This window comes from Lycorma delicatula, chromosome 1 (genome assembly GCF_047948215.1).
Source record: "Lycorma delicatula isolate Av1 chromosome 1, ASM4794821v1, whole genome shotgun sequence".
NCBI lineage: Eukaryota > Metazoa > Arthropoda > Insecta > Hemiptera > Fulgoridae > Lycorma > Lycorma delicatula.
This window is the reverse complement of record NC_134455.1, coordinates 168691148-168708244: the sequence shown is the minus strand read 5'-3', so window position 1 is coordinate 168708244 and position 17097 is coordinate 168691148. Positions and strand designations below refer to the sequence as shown.

General features: G+C 30.2%; 1 protein-coding gene across 1 annotated transcript in view; it reads right to left on the bottom strand.

The window, feature by feature from the left end:
* The window catches only part of LOC142317706 (uncharacterized), a 63792-nt gene extending 46945 nt beyond the window's left edge, over window positions 1-16847 (bottom strand). Inside the window, exons 1-4 of the mRNA XM_075354253.1 lie at window positions 16480-16847; window positions 14759-14864; window positions 7352-7443; window positions 1492-1659 (exon numbers count right to left, since the gene is read on the bottom strand). Of these exons, the coding sequence (XP_075210368.1) occupies window positions 1492-1659; window positions 7352-7423 (240 nt within the window). The 5' untranslated portion in view covers window positions 7424-7443; window positions 14759-14864; window positions 16480-16847. The remainder of the gene's footprint in view (window positions 1-1491; window positions 1660-7351; window positions 7444-14758; window positions 14865-16479) is intronic.
* Between the last annotated feature and the right edge of the window lie 250 nt (window positions 16848-17097).

Sequence of the window (17097 nt, the reverse complement as noted above, 5' to 3'; positions counted from 1 at the left end):
AGCTTTATTGCATAGTTCTCAGAAAAATCTTCTGTCAGCTTCAATAGCCCAAGATTTTTTTATTTTTATAAAGTAAATTCAAACCTTGCAATCTTGAGGCAAGGCCTTTCATGTGCCTTTAGCCATCCTCTTAAGCTGATTTCACAGTTACATGAGAAGCCGATGTCTTATCCTCATCAACCAATTTTAAACACAAATGAAAAGTTTTTCTTAAAGGTGTAATATTTTTCTTATGTGATTTTACAATACACTCATCACGCATACAATAACAAAACTATCCAAATCATTTACACACTTATGAGGATTCATTTTAGAGAAAGAATTTCAACTAATCAAAATTAAAATAAAGTATTTTCATACAAACATTTATAGGAATTTTTTTAAAGGGGTTCCTTACCTCACAATATTATTTACTTGCTGGGGATATATTTCAATAAAATAATTTAGGAGGGCAAGGACTAAACTTTAGAACGTTTAAATTAATTTAATTTTGGACTTTGGCATAAGGTTCCCTTTTGGTTAATAGATAAGAACTGTTACTTAGAAGAAAATCAACTGCAGCCAGTATCCCCCCCAAGTGTTTTACATCCAAAAACACTTTCATATTAATTTCATTAAAAATTTAATGCAAATAGCTTAATGAAACTCATTATTTTAATTAATAATCTGGCATTTATATGACTACTAATCTTCATATAAAATGCTCAAGAAAGGCATCATGGTATGGAAAGGTAGAGTTGGAAATGTATCATGCTCTTACATGCCTATTATTGTTCTTACATTATTGTTCTATTAGATTGGTGTACTTCGCTGTTAATTTTTTTAAACTTTTAGGACAAGTTCAGTAACCAACATTATTAAATGGGTTTAATTAAACTTGCCTAAAAAGCAACAAACCCTTACATTTCTATATTTTTAATTTCATAACTTTTAATATTTTTTAAATATTAAGTACTGATACTGTTGCTGAAGAAGTGTAGAAATATAAAAGGCCTTTGATGAAAACCATAAAAGATTAGTCAGCATTACAAGGTAATAACTGCATAAAGGTTGTAAGGTTTTGTTACTAGATTGTATCATGTTAATATGGGGAGGATTACTTATCATGACCATAATATAAATTATCACTTACCTGATAAATTTTCAATAATTTATTAAAAAAAAAAAAAGAAAAGAAATATGCTGATTTCAAAGCAAAATTTCAAAACAAAAATTAATGTTGAAATTTATACCAGATTGTTAGCAAGTATAACAAAGTATTGATCACCAAAATAGTGGAAGATAAAAATGAATGCTATATAATTGATATTCACTTCTCTTATCTACTGACATAACTTTTTGTAAGTAAGTTGCCATTACCCTAATCTGTGCAGTAAGAAATCACAGTAAAACTTATAATGAATGTGGTAGTGGTGGTGGTATTTGTATATCATTCTTACAGCTACACTGTAAAATACATATAAACATGTAACATGAAAATAATAAATTTACATGTTTAACAGTTCTTTCTTGTCTGTTTTCCTCTTCATTATTATAAATACCATCAAATCCTTCTCTGTTTCCTTCTTCTTCCTCTTTTTTTGTGTCCAAATCGACCTCAGAGTGGAACACTACAGGTGTTTCATTTCTATTATTCTTTTTATTAACCACATCATTATCCTACAAGAAATAATACAAAATTTACATATATAACTTCATTAGCCTTCAAATACATAACAGAAAACAATATCTCTTCTAAAACTCAAATAATTAATTTTTTAAATTTATTTTAATCACCTTTTTAATAATTTATTAACATGATCTTATTTTATATTTTCACATAGTAATCAAAATACTGCAATCAATTCTCACTTTTTTATTTTTAATTATAGTAGGTATTTTTTACTGGCAGTAAAAATTAATTCATATGGATTTTGTAATGAATGATTAATTTGTATGGTTTTTATTAAAAGATGTTTTAAGATACAGTGAAGAAGTCTCTAAATCTAAAACAACTGATGAATTAGAAATCCTTTTTAAAGTGGTTTCTCTCTTCACAATTAAAAGAAACCAAAATTCTTTTCGGTAGTTGCAAATAAAAAATGTTCACACTGTGTAATGTGTTACCCTAAAACCAATACGTACATACAGCACTGTTGTAGATTAAAATTTTAAAATGCTCTATTTAAAATCAAATTAGAGCATAATGGAAAAATAGATATTTTTGAGTCATCAGTCAACTGACAGATTGATTTTGATGTTAAATTTTCCTTTCAGTTACGAACTTAGTTTTTAATACCTACAAATTTATTACATTCTACATCCTCATTGGTATTATGTATACCAATGTATTTTCCTCAGAAACTTTTACTCTCATTTCACTGTAACTGAAATAACTAACATTGGATGTCATTATTATATGGCTCACTCACCTAGTTTCTTTCTGTACAAATATTTTCTCACAAACTTTCCTCCTCTATTTTGAATTTTATCAACCCATTTAAATTTTAACATCCTTTTGTAGCAGACCCCCATCAAATGTCCCTATTCTTTTCCTTCCTATATTTCCAATTGTTGTCCATGTTTCGCTACCATCAAGAGCTTATTCCATACAATTATTTCAAAGAATTTCTTTGTAATTAGATTTATATTTAGCAATAGAATTGTTTTTTGCAAGAAAGCTCCTTTGCTTATGCCTGTCTACATTTCTTCATTCCTCCTTTGTGTAATTTCACTAACAGGCATGTTTAAAAACATAAGGGAACATTGATGGGGCATTAAAAAAATAGAGGAGAAAATAAATTTATACATTTCTATATACCTATTTTATTTTTCTACATAATCACCATTGTTTTCTATGTACCTCTGATATTTAAGAACAAGCTTCTTAGCATCCTGCTCAAGCTTCTTAGTACCCTGCTCATAAAAATCAGTCATCTGAGATTTCAATCAATTCAACACTGCTGTTTTCAATTTGTCACTGTCTTCGAACCACTGACAACCAAGCCTTTATTTAGGTAAAGTAAAACATGGTAGTACTTGCTAGGTTCAAGGATTGGATGGATGTAAGGAAGGGTGATCAAAAAGTAACTATCTGTATTGATGAATGCAGGCAGCAGTGTGTAAGCACGCACTATCATCATGAATGAAAACAATTCCTGATGGCAGCATCCTACTACATTACTGCTTCTAATTGGCATGCCTTAGTTTTGAAAGAGCTTTTCAGAGTACTTCTTCAGTGACTGTGGTTCCAGCTCCATAAAATTCCCCAGTATGACGTATTTTTTGCCTCAGAAAACAGCTGTCATGATCTTTCAAGCTAAGTTAACTCAATTTTTTTCTTTAGTAATCCTAATAATGTCATTACATAGATTGCTGTTTGGACTTGTTAATGTTTTACGACCATATGGGGAAAAAATTTGTCCCCTCTCTATTGCAGCTGTTCAAAAATTCATGTACATAATATCTTTTGATTTTCGAGGGCATCAATTAAGATTTTTAGGACCCATCCTGCATACAGTTTATAATCAGATAATTTTACCAAACAATTCCTATGCAAAATCACTAATTCTATAACACTGATTTTCTCTAAAACTTTTGCATACAATTCTTTCAGCTAAGGTCAGAACTTTCCATTCTTTTCATCATGAGCATTTGTATAATCTTCATTAAACTTACAATTGCTTTAGGTTTTGTTCACTCATTACTGTATGACTGTAAATTACATGCAATTCATAACAAATTTCAGAAGCATTACAACTTTAGTATTGAGAGATTGAATCACTTCTCATGACCAATAGTATTGTTTATTTTGGCAACCATCATTAAACACTGCCAACAATAACGCAAACAGGTTGCTAACAAGATGTTTGATAGCAATATTATTATATTGCTATCGATATTATATACGATATTATTCATTATTACCACCTATCACTTTTTATTAGCAAACTGACTCTTAATTTGGAAATATAACTTCTGGTATATTACATTCTCTTATCCTGATATTTATTTCCTTATTTTGCTTCTTTCTACCACACTTTTGTTATTTACTTTTGATCCATTTTCATACTGAAGGTAATGAATTCATGTTTCAGTTCTTTAATCCATTTTCTGTTTCTGGAAAAAGAAAAAGTTTGTCACAGCAACTGACATGTTTCTGAATCAGAGTTTACTTTTCATCAACCTCAATTCTGATTATCATGCTACCTGATTTTTTTTTTACTAGTTTCCCATGTGCACCTTCACTTCAGTCTTCACTTCTATTACTTTTCTATGTTTTCTATGTTACATCTTCCACCTTCCTTCCAAGTGAAAATATTTTTTTCTAACCCACTTTATCTCTCCTTCAACCAGTATTTTACTTTGCTACTTTACATTTTTTATTAATTTATATCTTTTGCTAACACAATTTTCTGCTTCATACATTTTTTTAATTTTTATACTAATTCACCAATTCTAATGTAACTCTCATTACGCATTTTCTTTTTAATTTTTCTTTTCTATATGGTCTCAACTCCCACCCTACTATTTCCTTCAATTTATAGAATCATTTCAACTAATTACGAGGCATATTCATAAAGTAAGGGCCATTTGGTCATTAAAAAAAATTAACTCGTGAGAAAATGTTTTAACTTACAGTTTTAGATTATATATCTACTTCACTTTTCCACATTCTTGCCATTCAGTTCTAAGCACTTTTTGTAACGCTGCACCAGTTTCTTTAACCACTCTGCATAGAAGTTTGTCACCTGGAAATTGAACAAGTTGACAATAGCAGTCTTGAGTTCCTTGTATTTTCAAACCGTTATCTATCACGCCACTTTTTAATGTAATAAGGGAAAGTAGTTGCTAGGTGCAAGGTCAGGACTATATGGAGGGTGGTAAAAAAATTCAACGAAAATCTTGAATCATCTTCTTAGTTAAGGCAGCAGTGTAAGGACCCGTGTTGTCGTAAAGGAGGATTATGCTGGATGACAGTTTCCTGCATTATCAATTTTGGATCGCATGTTTCAGTTTAGTGAGCATATTACAGTACACATCAGCTGTAATTATCGAGCCATGTTCCATGAAACCAACCAAACTGACGCCCTTTTCGTTCCAAAAAACTGTAGCCACCATTTTTTGACTCGAGTACAGAGATTGCTTAAACTTTTTGGTTTTGGGGAACTTGAATGGCACCACTGGACTGACTGTTGTTTTGATTCTGCATTGTTATAGGATATCTACATCTTGTCGCCTGTAACAATGTGGGAAAACAAATCATCTCCATGTTGTCAATAGCAGCCAAAATGGTCATCCACTGCACATTTGCTCTTTGTGTTGGTTGGTGAGAATTTCTGGTATCCACCTTGCACACAATTTGTGATATCTGTGATAATGAGCTATTCTGTGATAATCGTGTATGTGGAGGAAATTCATGATGAATTTCCGCATGTTGGAATTTCTGAACACAGTTTCATGTGTTCAGAATATAAGAATATATTAATTATGTATATTAGAATATATCAGAATATAAGAGGTTGTGTCTGTGTTTGTGGGTACATCTGTTACTATTTTCCTCAAAAACTACTGGACCAATTTTTATGTGGTGTCTTGCATTACACAAGTATCACTTCAGAGGAGGTAATTAGTCATGTTTTATGATTATAGGCCAACAGGGGGTGCTGCAGTATGTGTTTCTCTAAAACGGCTAGGCCAATTTTGATGCCGGTTTTTTCAAGATGAAATATATCTAAAAAAACTTCTCAGTTATGCCAACAAATGTGGTAAAAATTTGGTTGCGATTGAATAGTTTTTTACCCACGTCAGAATGGAAATGGTGTGTGTGCGTATGTGTGTGCATGCACGCATGTGTATGTGTGTTTGTGTGTTGGGCGATTTTGATGCAATTTTTTACATACATAGTTATAGTCTACTCTTAGATTAGTTTTACAGATATAAGCTGCCACGGGGTGCTGCAGTAGGTTTCTTCAAAACTGCTTTTTAATGTTTCTAAGTGGATTATTAAATAACTTCTGCTGGTCAAGTATACTAAATTTTCATCATTATCAGCCTATAAATGTCTCACTCTTGGGCACGGGCCTATTATTAATCTTTAAAAAGTAATAAATAAAAAATAAAATTTTTAAAATCCATGATGAAAAGGTCCTCTAAAAAGAGTGAAATAACTTAATAACTGTATTTTTACCTTATCTTTTGTGACATTGTGATTTTAAGACAATAAAATTTAAGATTTTGATTGATTGTCGTGTACTACCCAGACTACGTAGATAAGCTTTAGTTATCATCATACTCGCGCACAACAGTTAATCAAAATTTTAAATTTTATTGTCTTAAAAACAAATGTTGCAGAGGTTACAAGGTAAAAATATAGCTATTTAATTATTTCACTCTTTTTATACGACTACCGTATTGTCTTATACTGATGTGATTTATATAGTGTATTTTTATGAACTCTGAATAAAGTTTTATTTATTTTATTAACTGTATTAATACTTTATATTAATACTAGAACATGAAGAGAAGAGGAGTTCATTTCATATAGTGACCTAAAGATGGCAGGAAGATTAAATTAATACACTAGTCACTCTTTTAGAAATTTACTGGTTTACTTGGCAAACTTTTTACTTTCAGATTAATGCGAGATGATTACATTCTTCAATGCACAACATAATTGTTCACTTAATTTGTGTTTTTTCCAATCATTAATGGCTTCTGTTTAACAGCCTCTGTAGAAATCTAATTGTACAATTAAATTAAAACTTTTTTTAAATAGATCTAGAACATTCATTTTTAATCTAGAGGAATTTAAAACAAAAAATTACTAAATTTATTTGAACTGTTTGGCATTTACATTTAAAAATGTCTTTTGATTTCCTTATTTTTTGTCATTCCACTTACTATATACTATATAAAATCAATAAATTAAATGCTTAAATCAAATTAAATTGATATATATTATACTGTAATTCTGACCAAATATTGTCAATGAATCTTTTTCAAGTTCACCCTTTAAAACTTTAAAATTTTGCATATATTTTTAATTTACTTTCACACAATACAAAAAACTAAAAATTCTTATCAAAGAGTTTCACAAAAATACATTCAATATCGGATGTTTAACTCGGGTAACCTGTACAGAGATGGTTTATAAAATTTGTCACCTATATTGGTATTGTACTTTTCACATTCTTTTATTTTAAATGATATTATTCTCAGTCATTTCAAGTGAAACCATCAGGTTGTAAGGTATACAGTTACTGTCTTGCTCAGAGCCATGCATGATATTATCTCTTTCAAGTTAACATTGTGAAAAATAATAAAAGTTTCTCTATTAGATACTACATGTAAATATTTTAAGTTAACATACCATATATGTATTTTCAACTTTTATGACCGCTCCACAAATCTGGTCACCTTTATCTCTACTCTTTGCATCCATTTTGTATTTATATAATACATCTGAAAAATTAAACAATAAACTATCAAGAATGACATTTAACAATCAATCAAATTTAAGGCAACTGATCAATGTAATTCGTACTATTTGCAATGGATTTTGGCAGTCTTCCATTTATGGGCTATGAATTTGGTCCATGAATGCTGAAAAAACACTTATTGTCATACAAGAATCGTTTATTTTTCACACATGACCAATGCTTAATTAACCTTTTTAAAAAACATTATAAAATAGCAGTAAAGTAATTGAAAAACCCTCATTTCTCTTTAAGTATTTATAAGCATTTTGTAAAAGTTAATTTTTAACTAAAAACACTAAATAAAAGCAAGGCTTGTACTTAAAAGTTAAATAAGAATTACATTTATTTGCAATGTAATTACATTTGTTTTTAACATCGTAACATGTGCTTCTAAGTGGCCTGAAATGTTGATAAAAAAAAATTACTGTACAAACATCTCGGATCAGAACTACATACATAAATATTGTTAAACTGAGAAAAGCTGGCATTAAATTACTATGTTGGTCCTTTCAAGAAATTTGTCTTTTGATAACAGGAATGCTAGAATACTTTCCTTTGATACTAGAAAAGTGATCATTTATAATAAAGGCACTAAAAATAGTGAGGGTACAAAATAAATAATCAGATAATGATTAAAAATTATCAGAAATTTTAAAAGTAATATGCCAAATTACATCAATAGTGCTCTCCTAACATTATCTGACAAAAAATGTAAGCTCAACTTAACACAATCACATGTAACCATTAAAACCACTGCTTGTTATAAAGCAGTGATTATGGTATCTTTGTTAGCAAGATAAAAAAATAACATTTATACTTTTCATACGTGTATCATTTATTAAAGAGTTCATTTAAAAATAGAATTCTTATCAAACATAACCTTTATTATTTATTAATCTTCTTCTTCATCTTGCTATCCTTGATAGATAGTATTAAACCTGTACCAACTTTGAGCAGAAATCATAACATATCTTCAGCAGTCTCCCCACACTAATCCTTCTTCTTGGTTTATAATTACTTACTCATCACTCATCTTACTATTATCCAATCTAGTCGTACGCCAAATCCAATTCTTGAAATGCACAATTTGTTCATTTACCTATGTTCTTAAAGTGGTCCCATCTAGAATAAACTTTTACTGATTTCAGAAATTGCATCTTTGCTGCTTGATCTTCTGACTTAGCTTTTACATGATCAACCCATACCTAATTTCCATACATTATCAGAGGAACAGTTGTTATATAGTATTAGTATAACTACGTCTATGTCTTAGTTATTATCTAACAGTCCATTACTGTTAAAGTCATCATTTATTACAATTTTTGTTTTAATATATAGACCTTTAATCACTTTCATTAGATGAAAGTGATTAAAGAGCTTCTGCCTTAAAACACAATGTGCGATTCCAAACCAAACTCATTCCTCTGTTCAATCACTTGATTGAAACTGAGTGGCCTGAAACATAGATAAAAAAAATTACTGTACAAACAACTGGGATCAGAATTGCCTACATAAATATTGTTAAACTGAGAAAAGCTGGCATCGAATTATTATGTTGGTCCTTTCAAGAAATTTGTCTTTTGATAACAGGAATAATAGAAATACTTTCCCTTGACACTAGAAAAGTGATCATTTATAGTAAAGGCGCTAAAAATAGTGAGGGCACAAAATAAGTAATCAGGTAAAGATGACAGAAGCTCGATTAAAAATTATCAGAAATTTTAAAAGTAATAATATTATTTCAAATTACACCAACAGTGCTCTCCTACAATTACCTGACAAAAAAGTAAGCTCAACTTAACACTCTGTGATTCACCATTAGAATCTGTAGATTCTAATGGTGAATCACATCCACAAAGTTGATCAAAGTGAATCACAATGTTGATCAAAGTCCAATCTTTGATCAACATTATCAAAAGTGAACCCTTAATGTTTATGAAATGATCCTGTTGTTTCTTGTGTTATCAACTCAGATCACTTAAAAATAACATCAACCCAATTACATGTAACCATTGAAATCACTACTTGTTATAAAGCAGTGATTATGGAATGTTTGTTAGCAAGCTAAAAAAAAAACAACATTTATACTTTTCATACATGTATCATTGATTAACACTTTAAGTGTGACGTGAGTCCAATGTGGATTCACAGAGTTACAGATCTAATGGCCGCGTGAGTCGAATGTGTCACCACATGTTAGGTTTATTATATGGCCGCGTAACTCTGCTCTTGATTCAAAATTCCTATTAAAACACATGGCAAGTGAAAGAGCATGGCCAGTATATCATGAAACTGTTATTGGCCTGTTGATAGTGAGTCCACACTGGTGTCACATGGCACTTTATGATAAATGTAATGAAATAATGCAGAATATCAGAATTACAATATGATGTTATTTTTATTGACAAAACTAAACAAAAGTAATTGCAAAGAATCTGCTATAAAATGGGCTGGAAAATAAAATATAGATAATAAAATTTCAACTTGGAAAAAAAAAATAATAACTTTTCAGACAAAATTATGTACACCAAAAAAAACAGTCCAAGCAAAAGTGTTTTTTACACACCACACATATATTTGGTTTGAGTAGTTTTTCGCATGGCAATCTTCCTGCCTTCGACCTTTGACTTTTCTTGTCTGCCAACATTGACAAGGCGGTGAGGTTGGTCTACTGGTGTTGGAAGAGGAGCAACGTCACTTAACATTGATTCCTGTCAATTCTTTGACTAATTCTGTGAATGCGATGATTTGCATTTTTCCATTTGTAAGCTGACTGTATAGGTATAGCGCATTTACTACATTGGTTCCAAGAAGCAATTCCACAGCAAGTTTTCTGTACCACTTCTCTCCACGTCTCAGAGACGAGCAATAACTCTTGATTTGGTCCGAACTATCGATGGATGCCTTTCCTTTGTTGTATTCTACGGCACACTTTGCTTTCTAAACAGAATTGTTTCGTCTCTGAACTTCTATCATATCATCAGTGTGTTTGGTTGACAACATTAGGACATCTTTTCTGTCGTGCCATTTTAACACAACTACACCTGTATTGCTTTCAACAGCCAAATTTTCCCCTTTTTGAAGTATTTTTTTAATTACACTTGTGGATTATTCTTTCTGTTTTGTTTCAAAGTACCAACCAGGTGAGTGTTTCGTTTTAGTAGCTCATGGGCTAGTGCTACTGAGGTGTACCAGTTATCAGTGCAGAGCGTATGCCCCTTATCCAGTAGATCGGTCATGAGGGCCATAGTTACTTTAGTAGTAACAGAGCTTTGACCTTTATCTAGGTCAAAGCTCTGATGAGGATGATTATTATTATTAATTTTGTCAGTAATACTAGGACTAGGCCTACCTGTTTTTTGAATGAACATTCTCTTTTTAGATGGTGGTTCATCTTCCTCTGCTTCAGACTCAGAAGTTGAAGGCTGATCTTTGTCCGATAGGTAAACATTGCCGAAAATTTCGTCTCTTCATCAGACAACAAATCCTGCCACAGTTTTTGTAATTCTTTTTCCATTGATTCATAACTTCTGTTCATTTACAATCCATTGATTCATAACTTCTGTTCATTTTTCAATAAATAAAACACGTAACCCGAAATGCAGAATAATAAAGATTGAATACAGAACCGATATGTAATATAAAAATTGTAAATGCAGAATAACACAGACTTGAACACAGAACTACTTGTAACACAAACACTACTAACTCAATTGGTGAACATAAACTAAAACAGCAAATATATTCGACAACGTACTGTGGTGACACATTGACACATTATCACGTGACCAATCATAATGTTTTAACTGTTACTGGCCGATGCATCACCACATAAAAAAACAATCACTAAAAACGTATTTTTTACTCAAATGAGTGATAGTTATTACCAATTCATTTTTTTTGTGATACTGAATGAAATTATATGAGAAAAAACATTGGCTATTAAAATCGTTTTACTTCCTGTATAGGCGGCACTCAGAAAAAATAGAATTCATATCAAACATAATCTTTTATCTAATCCTCTCCTTCTTCATCTTGCTATCTTTGATAGGTGGTATTAAAACTGTACCAACTTTGAGCAGAAATCATAACATATATTTAGCAGTCTCCCCATACAAATCTTTCTTCTTTGTTTATAATTAATCACTTACTTCACCCATCTACCATTTTCCAATCTAGACATATGCTGAAGCCAATTCTTAAAATGCACAATTTGTTCATTAAGAGTGAATATTCTAATTTCCTTCTTATACCTATGTTCTTAAATCAGTCCCATCTAGAATAAACTTTTACTGATCTCAGAAATCGCATTTCTACTGCTTGAACTTCTGACTTAGCCCTTACATGATCAACCCATACCCCATTTCCATACATTATTAGAGGAACGGTCATTGTTTTATAGTATTAGTGTAACTACATCCTTGTCTTATACCTAAGAAATTATCTAACAGTCCATTACTGTTAAAGCCATCATTTATTACAATTTTTGTTTTAATATATAGTCCTTTAATTACTTTCACTTAGATTAGACTTTTAAAGGTTAATTATGATAAACCTTTTTATCATAATTTCCCAGAGCTACTACCTTAAAACACAATCAAAAGGTTAAAATAATCATTAAATCCATTGTGTGATTCCAAACCAAACTCATTCCTCTGTCCAATCACTTGATTAAGTATAGTTACATTAACAATACAAGATCTACCTCTATGAAAACCACTTTTATTCCTCTCCCAACAAAGCCTCTGTAGACACTTTTTTAAAAGATCTTAGTGTACACTTTATAAACACAGTTTAATAAACTTATTCTTCTGTAATTTTCCATTTTGTTCTGTCACCTTTGAAATTTTTCAAGGCCCAGATACAGCGCAGGACTTCTAGCACATATTGTAAATATGCAACAATCTAAAATGAAGTATCAGTCCACCGTTTTTCAACAACTCAACTTTTATAAAGTCTATACCAGCTGCCATTTTATTTCAGGTTTGTTTCAGTGCCATATGATTATTTAATACAAATTATTGTTTTAAAATTGCTTGACAGCAACCCACATTTTACAAAAATTCAAATTTAAATAGGTAAAAATCCTTGCTAGATGATAAATTCTTCAGATGCACTGACAATGAGACTTTTCACAGAACCCTACAGCCCTATGAAAAACAATCCTCCTCTTAATTTTGCTGGAATTGCTAAATTTAAAAAAGTGAATCTATGTGGTAAGATCTTCCTTATTATATATTTTTGAACCACTTGACTCACTATATCTCTTCACCATGATTGTGTTGTTTTTAATTCAAACATGTATTATAAGATCTTTCTTTTGCTTTTGTTTGAAGCGGTTTAAGATCTTATAAAAGTATGGCAAACTCCACTCAATAAAAATTGGTATTGTGGCTACAGGTGATAGTGAAGGTAAAATAGTATTATATATCAAGAGTTCCTATCATTCCTTCTGACTTTCCAATTCAATTTAAAAGTTGTTACAGTTTGAAGATTTGGAAAGTGATGTTTTTTCTCATGGACTACAGTAAGTGTCATTATCAAGAACAGGAGATGCACTAAGCCTTTATATTCACTGCCCTAAACTTCAAGTCATGAATGATGTTTACAGAGTTTTATGACAGCAGAAAGAATATTCTAATTTAGTATTCAGGTACTTTATCAGAAATTAAATAATAAACAACAGGTGATTATCCATCTCAGGATAAAATACTTTTAGTAAAACTCAAGTGATGAAGATAAAACTTGTTAAAAGTGAAACAAGGTAAGATATGTGACAATAAAACTGAAAGCAACCATATAGATAATAAATACTATTGCTGCCCCAGTCATCTGTCTCGCTGAATCTTCTACGACTGATAGAAATCATTAAAAAATGTCTCACTTTATTATACTAAGAGAGTTAACAAATATTTATATAATTTAAAAATATATTTTTGATAATTTCTGACTAAAAAATAAAACGTTTTTATATGTAATTAGATATTAATACATAAAAAAATAATGCTGATATTAAAGTTTTTATCATAATTTTTTTTGGAAGATAATTTGCAGTGATGAAATTTTATTAAGTTTGTATTGCATGGATATAATACTAAATACTCCATTATTAAGTGCCAACAAATGCATAATTGTTATTTGGTAAACATAATTTAAATTATTAGCTACCAAAGTTAATCTATTAAATCTAGTATAAATTTTTTTTAAAAATCCAAGTGGTTGGGTTATGCAGACTACCATACTATAAATTGTGTATCAGGTAATTAAGGATTTATTGAAGTGAGTGGGTTTACTCAGTAGATAATATGCTTACACAGAAAATACTAAGAAATATTACCCTGGTATAAGCATACTTACTTAGGTTACTAAGTATATAAGCATACTTACCATCAAACTAAAGAAGTCTGAACAATAAAAGATCTGGCACAGGTTAATTACTGTACAGCTACATTGTAGAAAAGATATAAAAATACAATGGAAATGTATATCAACCAATAATTATAAAAATGTTAAATTTTCAGAAAAACTTACTACTACCACACCAATTTTTAAAGTACAGCAAGGTAACAACAAACTAACAAAGCATTCACTTGCTGATAAAAACATATCAATATAGAAAATAAACTGTTGCAAATACAATAAGTACTAAATCAGACAGACTAGATGTAGCTTCACCCACAAAAGATTCAAAAAGCACTATAAACAACAAAAATCAATGTTTTGAAATCGCTTATAAAAGCAGAACACACATGTGCATATATTAATATTATTGAATATTTTACATACAGCACTAGTAAATTAACATCAGAATCCTCAACATTAACACAATAAATTTGTTTAAACACATTAAATTAATATACAATATAATCAAATAACTTACTAAATTACACACAAGTTCAAATTACATTTTAAGATTATATTACAACAATAAAGACAGCAACTCTGTTCAAAAAGAAACCACATAGTTAGCTCTGAAAAGATCTTGTAAACAATTAGATTTAATTTGAAAGCGAGTAATCTTAAAATTTTAATTTTAAAAAGTGTTTGAGTTATCTAAGTCAACTGACTGATATACTAAATAGCTAACCAGTCAACTGACTGGTATAACCAAACCAAACTTAACCTACACTTATTTCGCCATACAACATGACAATTACTAATACATATGCAAGTAAAAAAAAAAAACCATTGTGGGGAAAAACATATTCTCAATTATCTGTTTCAAAGAAATAATTGAGAGAAAAACTTACAAATACAATTAAATTTTGGTATGAATCTTTGATTTTCTCAGCGTTTACCTTTTATGTTTCTCCATCATTAAATTAGCTAAACCGCAACTTCCTCAAATTTCTCTCCTTTCCTTTTCATTTTAGGTCCTTTCCTTCAATTTATTTCAACATCATCCTGTAACACCACATTTCAAACACCTCTATTTTTTACCTTTTCTATCACTCCTATTGTCAAAGTTTGACTACTATAAAGTGCAACACTCTGCATAAGTATTTCCAAGCATTATTTCTAATGCTTAGATTTACAAGTTTATTTTTACATGTTTTTAAGTCTGCTAAGATTTATTTTCTTTTATCAATGTTTTTTCACTAATAAATGGCTAATAAATGTTTATAATAAATGGCTGAGTTGTTAATGAAAGAAATCCTTACTGTTTTGTACAAGCTGATAATTACAAACTCAAATAAACATTCAGCATCTTAATTTTTAAATTGTGACAGCTATAAAAATATCCTTGATCTATTTTTTAATGATTATTATTATGGATGGATAATGGCCGAACAGGAACTGTGGGAATGAAATAAATGGCTTAAGAGCAGCTGTATGAGCTGATTGAAATTGTTTAACCTCCTGCAATCTAGTGGTTAACTCGTTATTGTAAATCAGCTGATTTTGAAGTTGAGAGTTTTAAGGTTCAAATCCTAATAAAGATAGTTACTTTTATACGAATTTGAAATACTAGATCATGGATATCGGCGTTCTTTGGTGGTTGGGTTTCAATTAACCACACTTCTCAGGAGTGGTTGACCTGAACTGTACAAGACTATACTTTGCTCACATTCATACATATCATCCTCTGACAGCGGTTCTGGAGGCTAAACAGAAAGAAAGAGGGTTATGAACTAAAATTAATAAATGAAGGAGAGGAAGATGGTTGAAAAAGAAATTAATGAAGTAGAAATTAAATTAATTAAAGGAGAGGTGGATGTTAACCACAGAAATTAAAAAAAAAGAGATTTTGAGCAAATGAATCCACAAAATACCATTAGGGATAACACTGAAATTCAAAAATGTCACTGAAACTGCATTGTCAGAGGTGACAAGTCCTAACCAAAATTTAAACTGAATGAAAATTTATCAGGTAACATATACCAATTTGCTTTTCTTGATGCAGATACAAGAAAACTACAAAACTGTATTACAAACAAGCAAATGTTAAGGAAACAGTACTTCTTTACTTCTTAATACATAACAATACATTCATGTGAGTATACATTAGTACATCCAACAACATTTTGTTTTAAGTCAACTTATGGGATGTGACAATTTTATTTATTTTAGATTTAGTATTCTTTATTATGTAGGGTAAAAAAGGCTGCATGAATTATTCCATTTCAATAACTTAATACAATGAATATTAACTTATCAGATATTACATAAGTTTTAAAAATATATAAACGAAAGCTAATGGTAGGGTGAAATTTGCATTAAAAAGTAAAACTTCTAGCTTTTTCAGCAGTTACTCGGTTATTTTTCCGATACCGGTCACGTTAGCTATGCAACATCTCATGAAATGTACCTAATCGACTGCTTAATTAAAAAACCTTTCCTTATTATCACAGAGGTGATAGTAAATAAAAATTAAAAATATGACGCTTACCAAATAAGGTCAGAATTCATTTAATCATTAAAGGAAATTCAGGTGTGCAATAATATATCAAATAACAGAAATATAACGTACTGAAAAAGAATGGATGAAATAAATCTGTATTATGTAACAAATACTCACCCGAAAGAAAAATTAAGTAGGCTCTCAATATCGTAATCCAGTGCGCAACTGCACAATAACCTAAAAATGCACAAACAGATGCAAAAATGTAACCTAAATCAGTCTTAATCGTGTAGGGAATAGAATTTTTAAGTGTCGGTGAACATTTATTTGTTATAGAGAACAAACAAACGAAAATACTTCAGTAATATTGCGTTAAATAAACATTTATCATCATACACAATAACTCTGGTGACTTGAACTATTTTACCGAACTCTAGAATTTGATTAGAACCTTCTGGGGTTACTGTTATCTCGTTCAGGGTTAGTTCTTAGCTTGGCGAAAGGTAGCCAATTTCAACGGACGGTATAGAATTTCTGTACATTCATCACGTTAATAATCAATAAAATAACAAAACTAATCTATTGGTGGTGTTAGGTCAGTTCGTAATTTTTTGGGAACTGATTGACGAAAAATACATTTTGCATACCGTACAACAAGTTTATTCCAACATGAACGGATCGAATTTAATGATACATTATTAAAATGCTTTAAATAAACTTTATCCTTTTAATTATATATGAAATAATTTTTATATTCTATTGCAAAGCTACTTTGAATTAAACTACAAAAGCAAA